This window comes from Leopardus geoffroyi, chromosome X (assembly GCF_018350155.1).
Source record: "Leopardus geoffroyi isolate Oge1 chromosome X, O.geoffroyi_Oge1_pat1.0, whole genome shotgun sequence".
Taxonomy (NCBI): Eukaryota; Metazoa; Chordata; class Mammalia; order Carnivora; family Felidae; genus Leopardus; species Leopardus geoffroyi.
The window spans coordinates 63,230,149-63,250,770 of record NC_059343.1 but is presented as its reverse complement, the minus strand read 5'-3'; the positions used below and the strand labels follow the sequence as shown (position 1 = coordinate 63,250,770).

General features: G+C 36.6%; 1 protein-coding gene across 12 annotated transcripts in view; it reads left to right on the top strand.

The window, feature by feature from the left end:
• Positions 1 to 20,622, top strand: part of ATRX (ATRX chromatin remodeler) — a 303,341-nt gene that overhangs the window by 148,862 nt on the left and 133,857 nt on the right. For all 12 annotated transcript variants that reach the window (XR_006710928.1, XM_045471900.1, XM_045471902.1 and 9 more), the window contains 2 exons: positions 17,313 to 17,415; positions 19,240 to 19,458. Coding sequence is in view for 11 of the 12 variants with exons in the window: in XM_045471900.1 (XP_045327856.1) it covers positions 17,313 to 17,415; positions 19,240 to 19,458 (322 nt within the window). In the remaining variant the exon portion in view is untranslated. The remainder of the gene's footprint in view (positions 1 to 17,312; positions 17,416 to 19,239; positions 19,459 to 20,622) is intronic.

Genomic DNA, 20,622 nt, shown 5'->3' with positions numbered 1-20,622 from the left:
CACAGAGCATGAGGTGGGGCTCAAATTCAGTAACTATGTGATCATGATCTGAGCCGAAGTCAGACGCTTACCCAGGCACTCATAACATTCTTACCAACAGTACATAAAGACTCTGCTTTCTCTACATCCTCACCAGCACTTGTTCGTTTCTGGATTTGTGGGAGTGGGAGAGGCTACTAGCCATCCACATGACTGTTAGGTGCTTTTTTTTTTAAATTAATTAATTTATTTCAGTGGAGACCGAGAGAGAGAGAGCAGGGGAGGGGCAGAGAGAAAGGGTGAGAGAGAATCCCAAGCAGGCTTCCCACTGTCAGTGTGGAGCCCACCATGGGGCTCGAACTCACAAACCATGAGATCATGACCTGAGCTGAAACCAAGGGTTGGAGGCTTAACCAACTAAGCCACATGGTTGTCCTGTTAGATGCTTTCTTATTGCAGTTTCTATATGTGTTTTCCGTAATGGCAAGTTATGTTGAGCCTCTTTTCGTGTGCTTTTGTGTGCTCTGAGCTAAAGGAGACAGATCCTTTCTGTTAGGCAGCCCCCAGAAAAGTCAGAACACTGCAAGCAATTTTAATTCTTTTTTTTAATGTTTATTTTTAAGAGAGAGAGAGAGAGAGAGAGCAGGGGAGGGGAAGAGAGAGAGGGAGACACAGAATGTGAAGCAGGTTCCAGGCTCTGAGCTGTCAGCACAGAGTCCCACGCGATTCTCAAACTTACGAACCACGAGGTCATAACCTGAGCTGAAGTCAGATGCTTAACTGGCTGAGCCACCCAGGTGCCCTGCAAGTTTCATTCTTTGCCATCATTCCTGGGGAAGGAGCTGAGAATTGGGTAGGTTCCTGCTGATCCTGTTGAACTGAGTTGGAAATGGGGTGCAGCAAGTGTGAGCAAAAAAATGACAAAATATCCTGTCAATTTAAATGTGATTCTTGGTTAGGTGTTCACTAGGTTGCTGCAGTTCCTTAACTGGTTTATGGAGTTTTCCAAAAGTTACTTTTTACCACATGCTTTTTATTCTGTGTTTCTGTGGGAGAACAAGAGTCCTGAGCTTCCCAGTCTGATCTGGCTACTTTATTACCTTTTTTTTAAGTTTATTTATTTATTTTTGACAGAGAGGGAGAGAGAGCGCGAGCGAGTGCACACACACAAGCAAAGGAGGGGCAGAGAGAGAGAGAGAGAGAGAGAGAGAGAGAGAGAGAGAGAGAGAATCTGAAGCAAGCTCCAGGCTCTGAGCTGTCAGTGTATTGCTGGATGCAGGACTTGAACCCACAAACCGCAAGATGATGACCTGAGCTGAAGTCATGATCCACCCAGAATCTGAGCCACCCAGGCACACCTACTTTATTACTTTTAATGGGTGAATAATATTTCATTGAGCATATAAATCTATACTTTGCTTGTTTATTTACCATCTCTTGATAGATATTTGGGTTGTTTCCATTTTTTGGATATTGTGACTAATGCTGCTATGAACATTTGTACACAATTTTTGCACAGTCATATATTTTCATATTTATAGGAATATACCTATGAGTGGAATTGCTGGGTTATATTGTAATACTATACTTACCTTTCTAAGGAACTGTCAACTTTTTTTCCACAGTGGCTCATCATTTTACATTTCCACCAGCAGTGTGCCAGAGTTCCAATTTCTGCACATTTTCATGAACATTTATTATTTTTGGTTTTTGGATTTTAGCCAACCTAGTGTGTGTGTGGTGGCATCTCATTGTGATTTTGATTTACTTTTCCAAATGACTAATAATTTTAATTTTAATTCTTAGTTTTAAGCATTTTCACACGTGCTTACTGCCCATTTGTATGTATTCTTTGGAGAAAGACCTGTCTAAATGCCTTTTCCAATTTTTAATTGTGTGGACTTTTTTATTGTTGATTTGTAACAGTGCTTTCTTTATATATTCTGGGTGCAAGACCCATGTCAGATATGTGATTTACAAATATTTTCTCCCATTCTGTGGTTATCTTTTCACTTTCGTGACAGTATCTATTCATGCGCAAATGTTTTTAATATTGATGAAGTGCAAGTTATCTGTTTTTAATTTGGTTGTGGTTTTGGTGTCATATTTAAGAATCCATCGCCTAATCCAATGTTATAAAGATTTGTGGCTATTTTCTTTGACAGGTTTTATAGTTTTGGCTCTTATATGTAGGACTTTTATCCTTTCCTTCCCTATAACCTTTATGAAACTTTACCTAAGCTTCTAGGTTTGTATGTTTAGATAGTTATCAGTATTCTCTAGTATAGATATTGTAGTCATAAAAATATGTGCATACTCTCATATATAGAGATACAGAAATGTTTTTATTATAATGTTTTTATAATGTATATATACACACATATATATGTATGTGTGTGTATTCACACACATGTTTGATTATTTCCCTTAGAGCAAATTACTAAAAGTGACATTGTGGGTCCACCTTGTATAATTTTATTTTTTTTTTAATTTTTTTTTAACGTTTATTTATTATTGAGACAGAGAGAGACAGAGAATGAACGGGGGAGGGTCAGAGAGAGGGACACACAGAATCTGAAACAGGCACCAGGCTCTGAGCTGTCAGCACAGAGCCCGACGCGGTGCTCGAACTCATGGACCGCGAGATCATGACCTGAGCCGAAGTCAGACGCTTAACCGACCGAGCCACCCAGGCACCCCATGAACTTGTATAATTTTAAAAATTTTGTCATATGTGTTGTCATGTTTTTGCTTTCCCCTCCATGTTTTTCTTAAATTCCAGTTAGTTAGCATACAGTGTAATATTAGTTTCAGATGTAGAATTTAGTGATTCATCACTTATACAACACCCAGTCACAAGTGCCCTCCTTGATACCCATCACCCATTTAACCCATCCCTCCACCCACTTCCTCTCCTGTAACCCTCAGTTTGTTCTCTGTAGTAAAAAGTCTGTTTTCTGGTTTGCCTATTTTTTTCCCACTTTGTTCATCTGCTTTGTTTATTAAATTCCACATATGAGTGAAATAATATGGTATTTTTCTTGCTCTGACTTAATGTTGCTTGCATGGTACTCTATAGCTCTATCCATGTCATTGCAAAGGCAAGATTTTATTCTTTCTCATGGCTGAGTAATATTCCATTGGGTGCATGTGTACACACACACACACAGTCCCCCCACACACTCTTCTTTGTCCATTCATCAGTGGAGACACTTAGGCTTTTTCCATAATTTGGCTATAATTGATAATGCTGCTATAAATATAAACATCAGGGTGGATGTATCCATTCAAATCAGTATTTTTGTATCCTTTGGACAAATACTTATTAGTTCAATTGCTGGATCTTAGAGTAGTTCAATTTTTAGCTTTTAAAAAGTTTATTTATTTTTAGATGAAGAGAGTGCAGGAGTGGGAGTGGGGCAGAGAGGGAGAGAGAGAGGATCCAAGCAGAAAGAGGATCTGATCCAGAGCTCGGCCAGTGAACCATGAGATCATGACCTGAGTTGAAATCATGAGTCTGACACTCATCTTACTGAGCCACTGAGGGGTCCCCTATTTTTAACTATATGAGGAACATACATATGGTTTTGGAGAGTGCTATACCAGTTTGCTTCACACTAGCAGTGTAAGAGGATCCCCTTTGTCCACATTCTTGCCAATAACTGTTTCTTAGGTTGTTAATGTTAGCCATTCTGAGTGGTGTCAGGTTATATCTTGTTGTAGTCTTGATTTGCATTTTCACGATGATGTTGAGCATCTTTTCATGTGCCTGTTGGCCAGCTGTATGTTTTCTTTGGAAAAATGTCTATTCATTTCTTCTGCCTGTTAATTAAGTTTTTGGTGTTGAGTTTTATAAGTTCTTTATACATTGTTGGATAGTAACCCTTTATCAGATGTGTCATTTGCATATATCTTCTCCCATTCCAATGGTTCTCTTAGCTCTGTTGCTGGTTTCCTTCACTGTTCAGAATCTTTTTATCTTGATGAGATCCCAATAGTTTATTTTTGTTTTTGTTTCCCTTGCCTCAGGAGATATATCTAGTAAGAAGTTGCTAAGGCCAGTGTAAAAGATGTTACTGCTTGTGTTTTCCTCTAGGATTTTGATGGTTTTCTGTCTCACATTTAGGCCTTTAATTGATTTTGAATTTGTTTTTGCATATGGTGTAACAAGGTGGTCCAGTTTCTTTCTTCTGCATGTTGCTTCCCAGTGTTCCCAGCACCATTTGTTGAAGAGGCTGTCTTTTTCCCATTGGATAATATTTCCTGCTTTGTTGAAGATGAGTTTACCATTTAGTTGTGGGTTCATTTCAGCTTTTTAATCTGTTCTATTGATCTGTGTGTCTGCTTTTGTGTCAGTATCATACTGTCTTAATTACTTCAGCTTTGTACTCTAACTTGAAGTCTGGAATTGTGATGCCTCCAGCTTTGCTTTTCTTTAAAAAAGTTTATTTAATGTTTATTTATTTTTGAGAGAGAGAGCAAGTGTGCAAGCAGGGGAGGGGCAGAGAGAGAGACAGAATCTGAAGCAGGCTCCAGGCTCTGAGCTGCCAGCACAAAGCCTGATGTGGGGCTCCAACCCATGAACGGTGATACCATCACCTGAGCCAAAGTCAGACACTTAACCACCTGAGCCACCCAGGCACCCCTGCTTTTCTTTTCTTTTTTTTTTTAATTTTCTTTTTAAAAATTTACATCCATGTTAATTAGTAACGCAACAATGATTTCTGGAGTAGATTCCTTAATGCCCCTTACCCATTTAGCCCATTCCCCCCTCCCACAACCCCTCCAGTAACCCTCAGTTTGTTCTCCATATTTATGAGTCTCTTCTGTTTTGTCCCCCTCCCTGTTTTTGTATTATTTTTGTTTCCCTTCCCTTAATGTTCATCTGTTTTGTCTCATAAAGTCCTCATATGAATGGCTGTGTGTCTGTCTCTAATTTCACTTAGCATAATACCCTCCAGTTCCATCCACGTAGTTGCAAATGGCAAGATTTCATTCTTTTTGATTGCTGAGTAATACTCCATTGTATATATATACCACTTCTTCTTTATCCATTCATCCGTCAATGGACATGTGAGCTCTTTCCATACTTTGGATTGTTGATAGTGCTGCTATAAACATGGGGTGTGTGTGTCCCATGAAACAGCACACCTGTATCCCGTGGATAAATGTCTAGTACTGCAGTGGCAGGGTCATAGGGTAGTTCTATTTTTAGTTTTTTGAGGACCCTCCATACTGTTTTCCAGAGTGGCTGCACCAACTTGCATTCCCACCGACAATGCAAAAGAGATCCTCTTTCTCCGCATCCTTGCCATCATCTGTTGTTGCCTGAGTTGTTAATGTTAGCCGTTCTGACAGGTGTAAGTTGGTATCTCATTATGGTTTTGATTTGTATTTCCGTGATGATGAGTGATGTGGAGCATTTTCTCATGTGTCGGTTGGCCATCTGGATGTCTTCCTGGGGAGAAGTGTCTATTCATGTCTTTTGCCCATTTCTTCACTGGATTATTTGTTTTTTGAGTGTTGAGCTTGATGAGTTATTTGTAGATTTTGGATACTAGCCCTTTATCTGATATGTCATTTGCAAATATCTTCTCCCATTCTGTTGGTTGCCTTTTAGTTTTGCTGATTGTTTCCTTGGCTGTGCAGAAGCTTTTTATTTTGATGAGGTCCCAGTAGTTCATTTTGGCTTTTGTTTCCCTTGCCTCCGGAGACGTGTTGAGTAAGAAGTTGCTGTGGCCAAGATCAAAGAGTTTTTGTCTGCTTTCTCCTCGAGGATTTTGATGGCTTCCTATCTTACATGGAGGTCTTTCATCCATTTTGCGTTTATTTTTGTGTATGGTGTAAGAAAGTGGTCCAGGTTCATTCTTCTGCATGTCGCTGTCCAGTTTTCCCAGCACCACTTGCTGAAGAGACTGTCTTTATTCCATTGGCTATTCTTTCCTGCTTTGTCAAAGATGAGTTGGCTATACGTTTGTGGGTCCATTTTTGGGTTCTCTTCTGTTCCATTGATCTGAGTGTCTGTTCTTGTGCCAGTACCATACTGTCTTGATGATTACAGCTTTGTAGTATAGCTTGAAGTCTGGGATTGTGATGCCCACTGTTTTGGTTTTAATTTTCAAGATTGTTTTGGCTATTTGGGGACTTTACTGGTTCCATACAAATTTTAGGATTATTTGTTTTAGCTCTGTGAAGAATGCTGGTGTTATTTTGGTAGGGATTGCATTGACTGTGTAGATTGCTTTGGGTAGTATCAACATTTTAACAATATTTGTCCTTCCTATGCAGGAGCATGGAATCTTTAACCATTTTTTTGTGTCTTCTTCAATTTCTTTCATAAGCTTTCTGTACTTTCCAGTGTATAGATTTTTCACCTCTTCGGTTAGATTTATTCCTACGTATTTTATGGTTTTTTGTGCAACTGTAAATGGGATCTATTCCTTGATTTCTCTTTCTGTTGCTTCATTGTTGGTGTATAGGAATACAACCGATTTCTGTGCATTGATTTTATATCCTGCAACTTTGCTGAATTCATGAATCAATTCTAGCAGTTTTTTGGTGGAATCGTTAGGGTTTTCCATATAGAGTATCATGTCATCTGCAAAGAGTGAAAGTTTGATCTCCTCTTGGCCGATTTGGATGCCTTTTATTTCTTTGTGTTGTCTGATTGCAGAGCTAAGACTTCCAATATTATGTTGAATAACAGTGGTGAAAGTGGACATTCCTGTTTTGTTCCTGACCTTAGGGGGAAAGCTCTCAGTTTTTCCCCATTGAGGATGATATTAACGTTGGGTCCTTCATACATGGCTTTTATGATCTCGAGGTATGCTCCTTCTATCCCTACTTTCTTGAGGGTTTTTATCAAGAAAGGATGCTGTATTTTGTCAAATGCTTTCTCTGCATCTATTGAGAGGATCATATGGTTCTTGTCCTTTCTTTTATTGATGTGATGAATTAGGTTAATTGTTTTGGGGATATTAAATCAGCCCTGTGTCCCAGGTATAAACCCCACTTGGTTGTGGTGAATAATTTTTTTAATGTATTGTTGGAGCCGCTTGGCTAATATCTTGTTGAGGATTTTTACATCCATGTTCATCAGGGAGATTGGTCTGTAGTTCTCCTTTTTAGTGGCGTCTCTGTCTGGTTTTAGATCAAAGTAATGCTGGCTTCATAGAGTTTGGAAGTTTTCCTTCCATTTCTATTTTTTGGAACAGCTTCAAGAGAATAGGTGTTAACTGTTCCTTAAATGTTTGGTAGAATTCGCCTGGAAAGCCATCTGGCCCTGGACTCTTGTGTTTTGGAAGGTTTTTGATTACTAATTTGATTTCCTTACTGGTTATGGGTCTGTTCAAATTTTCTGTTTCTTCCTGTTTCAGTGTTGGTAGTGTATATGTTTCTAGGAATTTGTCCATTTCTTCCAGATTTCCCATTTTATTGGCATATAATTGCTGATAGTATTCTCTTATTGTTTTTTTTTTTTTTTAATTTTTTTTTTCAACGTTTATTTATTTTTGGGACAGAGAGAGACAGAGCATGAACGGGGGAGGGGCAGAGAGAGGGAGACACAGAATCGGAAACAGGCTCCAGGCTCTGAGCCATCAGCCCAGAGCCCGACGCGGGGCTCGAACTCACGGACCGCGAGATCGTGACCTGGCTGAAGTCGGACGCTTAACCGACTGCGCCACCCAGGCGCCCCTCTCTTATTGTTTTTATTTCAGCTGTGTTGGTTGTGATCTCTCCTCTTTCATTCTTGATTTTATTCATTTGCTTCATTTTCTGTTAGTTTTTGATCAAACTGGCTAGTGGTTTATCAATTTTGTTAATTCTTTCAAAGAACCAGTTTCTGCTTTCATTTCATCTGTTCTGTTTTTTTTTTTGTTTCGATAGCATTAATTTCTGCTCTAATCTTTATTATTTCCTGTCTTCTGCTGGTTTTGGGTTTTATTTGCTGTTCTTTTTCCAGCTCCTTAAGGCGTAAGGTTAAGTTGTGTATCTGAGATTTTCTGCCTTCTTTAGTAAGGCCTGGATTGCTATATACTTTGCTCTTATGACAACCTTTGCTATGTCCCCGAAGTTTTGGGCTGTGGTGTTATCATTTTTATTGACTTCCATATACTTCTTAATTTCCTCTTTAACTGTTTTGTTAGCCCATTCATTCTTTAGTAGGATGTTCTTCATTCTCCAAGTACTTGTTACCTTTCCAAATTTTTTCTTGTGGTTGATTTCATGTTTTATAGTGTTGTGTTCTGAAAATATGCACAATATGGTCTTGATCTTTTTGTACTTGCTTAGGTCTTATTTGTGTCCCAGTATATAGTCTATTCTGGAGAATGTTTCATGTGCACTGGAGAAGAATGTATATTCTGTTGCTTTAGGATGAAATGTTCTGAATATATCTATGTCCATCTGGTCCATTGTGTCATTCAAAGCCATTGTTTCCTTGTTGGTTTTTTGATTAGATGATCTGTCCATTGCTGTGAGTGGGGTGTTGAAGTCTCCTACTATTATGGTATTACTATCGATGAGTTTCTTGATGTTTGCGATTAATTGATTTATATATTTGGGTCCTGCCACATTTGGCACATAAATGTTTACAATTATTAGGTCTTCTTGGTGGAAAGACCCCTTGATTATGATATAATGCCCTTCTGCATCTCATGATTCAGTCTTTATTTTAAAGTGTAGATTGTGTGATATAAGTATGGCTACTCTGGCTTTCTTTTGTTTGCCATTAGCATGATAGATGGTTCTCCATCCCCTTATCTTCAATCTGAAGGTGTCTTTAGGTCTAACGTGGGGCTCTGGTAAACAGCATATAGATGGATCTTGTTTCCTTACCCATTCTGTTACCCTATGTCTTTTGATTGGAGCATTGAGTCCATTGACGTTGAGAGTGAGTACTGAAAGATATGAATTTATTGGCATTATGATGCTTGTAGAGTTGGACTTTCTGGTGGTGTTCTCTGGTCCTTTCTAATCTTGGTTGCTTATGGTATTTATTTATTTATACATGCATTTTTTCATCTTTTCTCCCCTCAGAGAGTCCCCCTTAAAATTTCTTGCAGGGCTGGTTTAGTGGTCACAAACTCCTTTCATTTTTGTTTGTCTGGGAAACTTTTTCTCTCTCCTTCTATTTTGAATGACAGCTTTCCTGGATAAAGAATTCTTGGCTGCATATTTTTCTGATTCAGCACACTGAGTTTATCCTGCCACTCCTTTCTGGCCTGCCAAGTTTCTCTGGGTAGGTGTGCTGCAAACCTTATCTGTCTTCCCTTGTAGGTTAGGGACCTTTTTTCCCTTGCTGCTTTCATGATTCTCTCCTTGTCTGAGTATTTTGTGAATTTGACTATGATATGCCTTGTTGATGGTTGGTTTTTGTTGAATGTAATGGGGTTCCTCTGTGCTTCCTGGATTCTGATGTATGTGTCTTTCCCCAGGTTAGGTAAGTTTTCCGCTATGATTTGCTCACATAACCCTTCTATACCTATTTCTCTTCCTTTTCTGGGACCCCTATGATTCTGATGTTGTTCCTTTTTAATGAGTCACTGATTTATCTAATTCTTAATTTGTGCTCTTTTGCCTTAATCTCCCTCTTCTTTTCTGCTTCATTATTCTCTATAAGTTTGTCCTCTATATTGCTGATTCTCTGTTCTGCCTAATCTGTCCTTGCCGCCACTGCGTCCATCCGTGATAGGAGCTCAGTTATAGCATTTTTAATTTCATTATGGCTATTTTTTACTTCTTGTATCTCTGCAGAAAGGGATTCTAATCTATTTTTGACTGCAGCTAGTATTCTTATTATCATGATTCTAAATTCTGGTTCAGACATCTTGCTTGTATCTGTGTTGGTTAAGTCCCTGGTTGTTGTTTCTTTGTTTTCTTTATTTTGGGGTGAATTCCTTTGTTTTGTCATTTTGAAGGGAGAAGAGGAATTGATGAAGTAGAAAAATTGAAATTAAAAAAAAATAAAAAATTAAAATTAAAATATTAAACACACACACACACACACAATTGACTACATGATGCTAGATCCTAGGTGTGTTTTGGTCTGGGTATCAAAAGTGGTTTGACAGATTAGAGATAAAAAGGGGGGGGGGAGAAGAAAAAAGGTAATTGATAGTTTGAAAAAATGAATACACTCAGGTAGAGTAAAATGAGGTGATGGGAGTAAAATATAATTGGAAAAAATAATACACAAAAGTAAAGAATATAGTAGAAAAAAATTAAAGAAAAATATTTTTAATAACAATTAACAATAAAAATGAATTTTTTCTTTTTCTGTATTCAAGAAAAAGAAAAGAAATGAAAAATAAAAAAGAGAGAAAAAGAAAAAAAGGACATCGTTTGAAAATTTGAAAAAGTGAATACACTGTAGTGGACTAAAAAAAGTGATGGAACTAAAATAGAATTTGAAAAAATTTACTTAAAGGCAAAAACTAGTAAAAAAATTAAATGAAAATATTTTTAATAGAAATTGAAAGTAAAAGTGAAGTTTTTCTGCATTCAAGAAAAAGAAATTAAAAAGCGAAAAAAAAAAAAGGAAATTGAAAATTTGAAATGGTGAATATACTCAAGTAGACTAAAATAAATGATGGAAGTAAAATAGAATTTAAGAAAGTTCACACAGAAGTAAAAAATATAGTAATAAAAATTAAAGAAAAATATTTTTAATAAAAACAAAATAAAAATGAATTTTTTCTCTTTTTCCTTTATTCTGTGGTTTAGTTTATGCAGATTGTTGTGTTAATCCTCCAATCATTTTTCTAGGTGTGTTGGTCTGGCTATATTTCATGGACGTGAGACACACAGAAAACTTCCATGCTTTTCTGACATCTTGGCTCCTCCCCTGCCCCTGCTTTTCTTTTTAAAGATTGCTTTGACTCTTTGAGGTCTTTTGTGGTTCCATACAAATTTTAGGATTGTTTAGTCTAGTTCTATGAAAAATACTGTTGGTATTTTTATAAGGATTGCATAAATATGTAGATAGCTTTGTGTGTAGTGTAGACATTTTAACAATATTTGTTCTTTCAACCCACGAGCATGGAATGTTTTTCCATTTTTTTTGTGTCTTCTTCAATTTCTTTCGTAAGTGTTTTATCATTTTCAGAGTACAGATACTTCACTTCTGTGGTTAGGTTTATTCCTAGGTATCTTATGGTTTTTGGTTCAGTTAGAAGTGGGATTGACTCCTTTATTTCTTTTTCTGCTTCTTCATTATTGGGGTATAGAAATGAAAGAGAGTTTTGCATATTGATTTTGAATTCGCAACTTTACTGAATTTGTTATCATTTGTAACAATTTTTTGGTGGAGTCTTTTATGTTTTCTATATAGCATATCATGGCATCTGTAAGCAGTTAATGTTTGACTTCTTACTTGCTGATAATTGGAAGCTTTTTATTTTTGTTTGTTAGCTTATTGCTAAGGCTAAGACTTCTACTAGTATGTTAAATAACAGTGTGGAGAGACTGGACATCCCTTTCTTGTTCTTGACTGTACAGGAAAAGTTATCAGTTTTTTGCTATTGATTTTATTAACTTTTATTAACTTTGGGTTTTTCATACATGGCCTTTATGATGTTGATGTATGTTCCATATATATCTACTTTGTTGAGGTTTTTAAGATTCAGTGCTGTGCTTCATCAAGTACTTACTGAGCATCTATTGAGGGGATTATATGATTCTTAACCTTTCCTTTATAAATGTGGCGAATGATGTAGATTGATTTATGAATATTGAACCACCCTTGCAGCACAGGAATAAATCCCATTTGATTGTGTTGAATGATTTTTTTTAATGTGCTGTTGGATTTTTTTTACTACTTTTGTGTTGAGAACTTTTGCAGCCGTCTTTATCAGGGACATTTGCCTGCAGTTGTCTTTTTTAGTGGAGTCTTTTATCTAGTTTTGGAATCAGGGTAATGTTGGCCTTATAGAATGAATTTGGAAGTTTTCCTTCCATTTCTATTTTGTATTAGTTTGAGAAGAATAGGTATTAAATATTCTAATAAATGTTTATTTATTTTTGAGATTGAGAGAAAGCAGGGGAGGGGCAGAGAAAGGGAGACAGAGGATCCAAAGCGGGCTCTGTGCTGACAGCAGAATCCTGATGCAGGGCTTGAACTCATAAACTGTGAGATCTTGACCTAAGCGAAAGTCTGACACTTAACTGATTGAGCCACCCAGGTGCCCCTTAACTCTTCTTTTAACGTTTGGTAAAATTCCCCTAGGAAGCCATCTGGCTCTGGAGTTTAGTTTGTTGGGAGTTTTTTTTTTTTTTTTTTTTTAATTTTTTTAATGTTTGTTTATTTGTGAGAGAAAGAGAGAGAGACAGACTGTGAGTGGGGGAGGAGCTGAGACAGAAGGAGACACAGAATCGAAGCAGCTCCAGGCTCTGAGCTGTCAGCACAGATCCAGACGTGGGACTGGAACTCACAAACCGTGAGATTATGACCTGATCTGAAGTTGGACGCTCAACCAACTGAGCCCCCCAAGTGCCCATTTTGGGAGGTTTTTGACTACCAATTTCAATTTCATTGCTGGTTATCAGTCTGTCGAAATTTTCTTTTTCTTCCAGTTTCAATTTTGTAGTTTATATGTTTTCTCGGAATTTATCCGTTTCTTCCATATTTACCAATTTGTTTGCATAAAGTTTTTCATAATATTCTCTTATAGTTTGTATTTCTGTGGTATTTGTGGTTATCCCTCCTGTCTCATTTGTGATTTTATTTATTTGGGTCTTTCTCTTTTTTTGATATGTCTGGCTAGGAGTTTATCAGTTTTATTAATTTTTTTCAAAGTACCTGCTCCTGGTTTCATTGATTTGTTTGTTCTTCTACTATTGATTTTGATTCTGTGTCATTTATTTTTCGTGTAATTTTTATTATTTCTCTTCTTCTGCTGCCTTTTGGCTATGTTTCTTGTTCTTTTTCTAGCTCCTTTACGTGTAAGGTTAGGTTTTGTCTTTGAGAATTCCTTGCTTCTTGCAGTAGGCTTGTCTTGGTATACACTTCCCCTCTTACGACTGGTTTTACTGTATCCCAAAGGTTTTGGATTGTACTGCTTTCATTTTCATTTGTTTCCATGTATTTTTTAATTTTCTTTAATTTTCTAGTTGACTTAGTCATTCTTTAGAAGGATGTTCTTTAACCTCTTTGTATTTGTAGTCTTTCCAAATGTTTTCTTGTGGTTTACTTCAAGTTTTATCGTGTTGTGGTTAGAAAAGTTGCATGGTATGATCTCAATCTTTTTGTACTTCTTGGGGCCTTATTTGTGACCTAGTGTGTGATCTTTTCTGGAGTATGTCCCATGTGCTCTCAAAAAGGAGGTGTATTGTGTTGATTTAGCATAAAATGTTCTGCATGCATTTGTTAAATCCATCTGGTCCAGTGTGTCATTCAAAGCCATTGTTTCCTTGTTCATTTTCTGCTTAGGTGTTCTGTCCATCATTGTTAAGTGGAGTGTTTAAGTCCCCTACTATTATTGTATTATTATCAATAAGTTCCTTTATGTCTGTTATTGTTTTATATATTTGGGTGCTTTCATGTTGAGGGCATAAATATTTACAATTGTTAGATCTTTTTGGAGAGACCCCTTTATTATGATATAATAACCGTCTTCATCTCTTGTTAAAGTCTTTTGTTTAAAATCTAGTTTGTCTGATATACATATACTGACTCTGGCTTGCTTTTGACGTCCATTTACAAGATAAATATTTACCTATCCCGTAACTTTCAGTGTGCAGGTGTCCATAGGTCTATCATGAGTTTCTTGTAGGCAGGTTATAGATCGGTCTTGTGTTTTTATCCATTTTGGTACCTTATGTCTTTTGATTGGAGTATTTAGTCCTTTTATATTCAGCGTGATTATTGATAGATATGAATTTAGTGCCGTTTTATTACTTGTTTTGTCATTGTTTTTGGATATTTTCTCTGTCCCTTTCTTGTCTTTGTCTCTTTTGGTCTTCCTTTCCCACTTGAAGAGTCCCTTTTAATATTTCTTGCAGGGTTGCTTTAGTTGTCATGAACTCATTTAGTTTTTATTTGTCTGGGACGTTCTTTATCTCTCATTTGATTCTGAATGATAGCCTTGCTGGATGGAGTAGTCTTGTCTGCAGATTTTTCCCATTCAGGTTTGAATATATCATGCTACTCCTTTCTGACTTGCCACGTTTCTATGAAGGGATTTGCTACTACCTCATGCATCTTCCCTTGTAAGTTAGGGACTTCTTTTGTCTTGCTGCTTTTATGATTTTTTTCTTTATTACTATATTTTGCGAGTTTAATTATGATATGTCTTGGTGTTCTGCTTTTGTTGATTTTGATGGGAGTTCTCTGTACCTCTTGGATTTGTATGTCTGTTTCCTTCCCCAGATTATGAAAGTTTTCAGCTATTATTTTCTCAAATATACCTTTTACTCTCTTTAATCTCTCTTTTTGTGGGGCTCTCATGATACAAATATTATTACATTTGATGGTGTCACTGAGTTCCCTATGCCTGATGCCATGATGTATCATTCTTCTTTCTCTTTTTTGTTCAGATTCATTATTTTCTGTAATTTTATCTTCTTCTTCCTCTTTTTTTTTTTTTTTTTTTGTTTTTAGAGAGAGCATGTGAATGGGGGATAGGGGCAGAGGTAGAGAGAATCTTAAGCAGGCTCCACATCCAGTGAAGAGCCTGACATGGGGCTCAATCCCATGACTCTGGGATCATGAATGGAGCTGAAATTAAGAGTCAGACACTAAACCGAGTCATCCAGGCGACCCCCATAATTCTATCTTCTGTATCATTTGTTCATTTGTCTACTTCTTCCATGCTTGTGGTCATTACATCCAGTCTGTTTCAAATCTCAGTTATTTCTGTTTTAATTTTTGAATGATTGTTTTTAGCTCTTTTATTTCTATGGTAAATGTGTTTGTGATGTCTTCCATGTTTTTCTGAAGTCTAGGCAGTAACCTATGATTGTTGCTTTAAATTCTGCATTAGGCATATTATATCTGTTTTGATTAGATCTCTGGCTTTGACCTTTTCTTGTTCTTTCTTTTGGGATAAATTACTCTATGTAGACATTTTCTTTATGTCTTTATCTTTTTCTGTGTGTTGGAAAAGCCTGTTAGGTTTCCTGTTCCTGAGTAATGGCTTCATGAAAAAGAGGTCATATAATGTTTAGGACTCGGAACTTCAGGAAGTGTCTCTGCTTTATTCCTCAGTTTAGTCATCTGCAGAGGTTCTCCTTCCCTGCAGTGGGTAGTGTTGGGACCTTGGCCAGAATGTGGTACGTTTTAAGTAGGTGTGCTGTTGTCTGCTATCTAAGAGAGACCTGATAGTATTTCCACTAGAACTAAAGCTTTGCAGAGCTCTGTGGTCAGTAGATGTGGTGCATGAATGGGTGTTTACTGGTCTTTTGGTCTCAGACACTTGTCTGAGAAAAGCAGTACCAGCAGAGCACAAGGGGATAGGACTTGGTGTAAGCAGGTTAAGCAGCTAATGTTGGCGCCATGTTGTTTCCTGAAGTTGGTTTATACTGAGGGTGGGGAGGGAAATGTCACCAGCCAGTTGGAGTCCATGCTGGCTCGTCTGAGGGAAGCCCTTCTAGAAGAGCGAATAATTTCCACTCGTGCATAGTAGGTGTTTTTCAGATCTCTGTTTTCACACTGTCTTTCCCCGGGTTGCTTGCCTGCCTGGAGCAGTGCAGTGCCCTTTCACCTCTATCACAGCCAATCCTGCTACTTTAAACTCAAAACTTCCTTGAGGGAATGGTGCCCACTTGGTCTTTTTGCCTTATAAAGCAATGCCACCTCTCACAAATGCATTCTAAGAAGAGGGAACAGTGTCTCCCCATGCACAGATTGCACTGTTTGTGGAACAAACAGCAACAGGGTTGCTTGCCTGCCTTCTGTCCAGTAGTAGGACAGTGCACTCCGGTCTCTATTCTAGCCAAGCCCACCAACCTCTAATACTCCAGTCTTTGATTCCACTGGTTGCAAAAACTCATGAAAATCAGCTCCTCTCATTTTCCACCAGTGGCTTTGGGGGATGTGTTGTTCTTGTGTGTATCTCTGTGCAATCCAGTGTTTCTGCAGCACACACGGTCGGTCTCTCCCCCAAACCACACCTCAGAACTGCCTACTTTCTTCAGTGTGGCTTCTTCTCTCTTTCTAGTTGTGGCGTTTGTTTTATCAGTTCTCAGGTCAATTTCTTAGGTATTCAGAATGATTTGATAGTTATTTACCTGTCTTTGAGGGACAGGGTAAGCCTAGGGTCCCTGTACTATGCTGCCATCTTAGCTCTCTCCTGTCATACATATTTTCAAAGTGTCTTATACAGGTCAGTTTTTTTCTCCCTATGACCCCCCCCCCCCCAGCAGAATATGTCTATAGCCATTTTCTTACTTTTTCAACAATAAATTAGTGAGCAGTCTGTTAGCTAGAACATTATCTATCTATATGTCTGTCTGTTTTAAGGGGATTTTGATCCATTTTGAGTTAATTTTTATATATGATGTAAGATAGAGGTCCAACTTTATTCCTTTGCATGTAGATAACTACTAGTCTTAGTACCATTTATCTAAAAGATGTTGTTTTACCTGTTGCATTGTCTTGACACCTTGTGGAAAATCAGTTCATCACAAATGTGATGTTTTATCTGGAGTCACATTTTTCTCTCATTGATATGTGTTTCTGTTATTTATGCCAGGAATGTACTGTCTTAAAATATGTAACTTTATACACCAATTTCTAAGCCCAAAGTACTTTTTTTTGCCAAAGTTGTTACTATTTTCTTTTTTTGTTTGTAAGCTCATTTTAAGAAACCAGCATCTAGCTTTTATAATCTGCCTTTTTTTCTAAGAGATGATGAATATTTTTTGTTTGTATGTTGGCTATTTATATTTCTAAAGGCATCATCCATCTTATGACTCATGCCAAACCTCTCCTCTGAATAACTTAAAATGTTAATTATTGGATTTGAAATAAGGGTTATCCTTTTTGAACCTAATGAAGAGTTTTTGCTTTTTGTTTTTGTTGTCTTTTTTAGGAATGTACACAAAGGAAAATCAGTTCTAAAATAGTATCTAATTAGGGGTACCTGGGTGGCTCAATCAGTTAAATGTCCGACTCTTGATTTTGGCTCAGGTCATGATCTCGTGGTTGTGAGATTGAGCCCTGGGTTGGGGTCTGTACTGGGCACGTAGTCTGCTTAAGATGATCTGCCTTTCCCTCTGCTCCTTTCCAACTCAAGCACACTCTCTCTCTCAAAAAAATTAAAAAGTAAAATAGTATATAATTAATTTAAGGAAATTCCTGAAATATTTTATTTTTCATTTTAAATGTTCTTTAGGTCTGCAAAGAAAGCAGAGTTGGAAGAAAATCAGCGGAGTTATAAACAGAAAAAGAAAAGGCGACGCATTAAGGTTCAAGAAGACTCATCCAGTGAAAACAAGGTAATGACATTTATTCTGTGCTTGAATCATAACTGGCACCATAGACTATAGTAAATATGTTACTACCTCTTTGCATTCCATTCATTAATTTAATTTTTATGGTTTATTTATATTTTAATACTTTTGTGGAAAGATTGACTTATTGATATAAATATGCAGTAATATTAATAATATTTGCAGTAATATAATAATACATAAATAGCAGTAATGTGATATATTATCAATTTTTTTTTGTTCCTTAACTAAATCTGATGGAAATTTTAAGTTGTTCTTAGTTATTTTACATTCTTGGAGCTATAGAGTTGACGAGAAGTGTTCTGTTTTCTGAAGACGTAAAACATTTTATCCTGAATAATGACTCATGTGTGAGTAAACTTCTAGCAATGATGTTAGCCAATTGAAATTTCTTACATGTAATCAGGATTATGTAAGTACAAGTTCTCTGTAATATGTTTCATTCTGTCAACACTAGGCTCCCAGATGGGGGGGAGGCGGGTTCATTTCTTTTTAAATGAAACTTTTAACCATTTCTAAGTGTACATTTCAGTGGTCTTAATTACATTCACAACTGATAACTCTGTAATTAGCCTCTGGTAACTTCTTCCAGTTTCTGTGTTTGTGAATTTGTCCATTTTATATACTTCATATAAGTGAAATCATACAATATTTGTCTTTTTGTGTCTGGCTTATTTCACTGACAATGTTTTCAAGGCACGTCCGTGTTGTAGCATGTATCAGAATTTCCTTTCTTTTTAAGGCTAAATAATATTCTCTTTATGTATATATCACGTTTTGTTTATCCATTCATTTGTTGATGAACATTTGGGTTGTTTCCATCTTTGGGTATTTTGAGTAATGTCATAAATGTGGGCATAGAAATATTTGAGTACCTGCTTTTAATTTTGGTTATAATCTGAGGTATGGAATTGCTGGGTCATGTGGTAATTCTACATTTAACTTTTTGAGGCACCATCACACTGTTTACCCAGTGTACTAGGCTTCCAATTTTTCTACATCGTCACCAACACTTCTTATTTTTTATTTTAAAAATAGTCATCCTGGGCGCCTGGGTGGCGCAGTCGGTTAAGCGTCCGACTTCAGCCAGGTCACGATCTCGCGGTCCGCGAGTTCGAGCCCCGCGTCGGGCTCTGGGCTGATGGCTCAGAGCCTGGAGCCTGTTTCCGATTCTGTGTCTCCCTCTCTCTCTGCCCCTCCCCTGTTCATGCTCTGTCTCTCTCTGTCCCAAAAATAAATAAACGTTGAAAAAAAAAAATAGTCATCCTAATGGGTGCAAGATAGTATCTTATTTGTGGTTTTGATTTATTTATTTATTAAAAAATGTTTTAATGTTTATTTTGAGAGGGAAAGAGAGAGAGTGAGCAGGGGAGGGGCATAGAGAGACGGAGACAGAATCTGAAGCAGACTCCAGGCACTGAGCTGTCATGTCAGCACAGAGCCCAACACGGGGCTCAAACTCACAAGCTGTGAGATCCAGACCTGAGATAAAGTCTAACGCTTAACAAACTGAGCCACCCAGACACCCCTGTGGTTTTGATTTAAATGTCCCTAATTACAAGTAATATTGAACATCTTTTCACAGGATTATTGGATATTTCTGTAATCTTTGGAGAAATATCTGTTCCAGTCCTTTACCTCCTTTTCTGGGTTGTTTTCAATTAATGCTCTTCCTTTTTGCAAAGTATAATTTTAAAGCTCTTCAGTATGTTTTGTTTTACTTTTTCTTGTTAAATTAATTATTGGAATGTGAAATGGATAAGTTAGACAATTTTGTGGTATTTATCTCTCATCGTTTAAATTCCATAGAGTAATTCTGAAGAAGATAAAGATGAAGAGGAAGAGGAAGAGGAAGAAGAAGAAGATGAAAATGATGATTCCAAGTCTCCTGGAAAAGGCAGAAAGAAAATTCGAAAGATTCTTAAAGATGATAAGCTAAGAACTGAAACACAAAATGCTCTTAAGGAAGAGGAAGAGAGGCGAAAACGTATTGCTGAGAGGGAACGTGAACGAGAAAAATTGAGAGAGGTAAGCCAGTTTTTATTTATGATTTCAAAAAATATGACTCATGTATGTATATATATACATATATATCAGTATTTTTTCATGTATGTATATATATACATATATATCTCTGTATTTTAAGAACATAATGTTGTAATCACTACAGATTTTTAGTTATGGTTGCTTTTCCCTATTAGTATTTTATGCAAATTAAGATCTTCATTAGGCCATATTAATATAATTAGGTACATGGAAAGATTTGAAATTCTTGAATGATCACCAAAGTGATTGTGTTTTATATGAAGGAGAAAAATGTTTAAAGATTATTGCTCAAATTCATAAAGTATTTTAAATTTTTAAATAAACTTTTTTTGATTATAAGTTTTCAAGCAGATATACAGGCAAAGGGAATAGTATTATAAATCTTCATGTACCAACAACAGTTACCAACTTCAGCAGTTACAACACATGGCCAGTCTTGTTTCATCTATTCTCTTATCTTCATATTATTTTGGAGACGTCTCAGAAATCATATCATTCTGTCTATATATATATCAGAGTATATTGTCAAAAGATAAGTACTGTTTAGACATTATTATGGTACCCTTTTTGTGCTTAAAATTTGACTTTCCATAGTATCATCAAATACCTAGTTAACATTCCACATTTCTTCATTTCCCTCACAAACATATTAGTGTTTTTTAAAAATTGTTGGTATGTATCAGGATCTTAAGAATGCCTTACTACATGTTATGTTGCATTTAAATGTTATACCTTGTAAGTCTATTTTAAATCTGAAAATTTTCCTTTTTCTCTTTCCATTTTTTTTTCTTTCTTGGAGTACATTTGTTGAAAAAGCTAGATTATTCATGTAGAATTTCCTATATTCTGAGCTTTTCTTGTTGCATTTCTGTGGTGTATTTTCACTGGCTCCCGTATGCTCTATAAACTGTTGGATGTAGAGGTCTGATCAGTTTTAGATTCAGTTATTTTTTTGGCAAAAATACTCATGGATGGTAATATACACCTCTTCTTGCATCTCACTTTTCGGTACTTCTAAGTGTTATCTCTTTTTGTGATGTTACTTAAATTGTATTTTAAAAATTTAAACAATAATCATTAGGTAAATGGACATTAATATTCTATATTATTATTTTCTTCTGATCCCTATCAGTATATATACAGGTG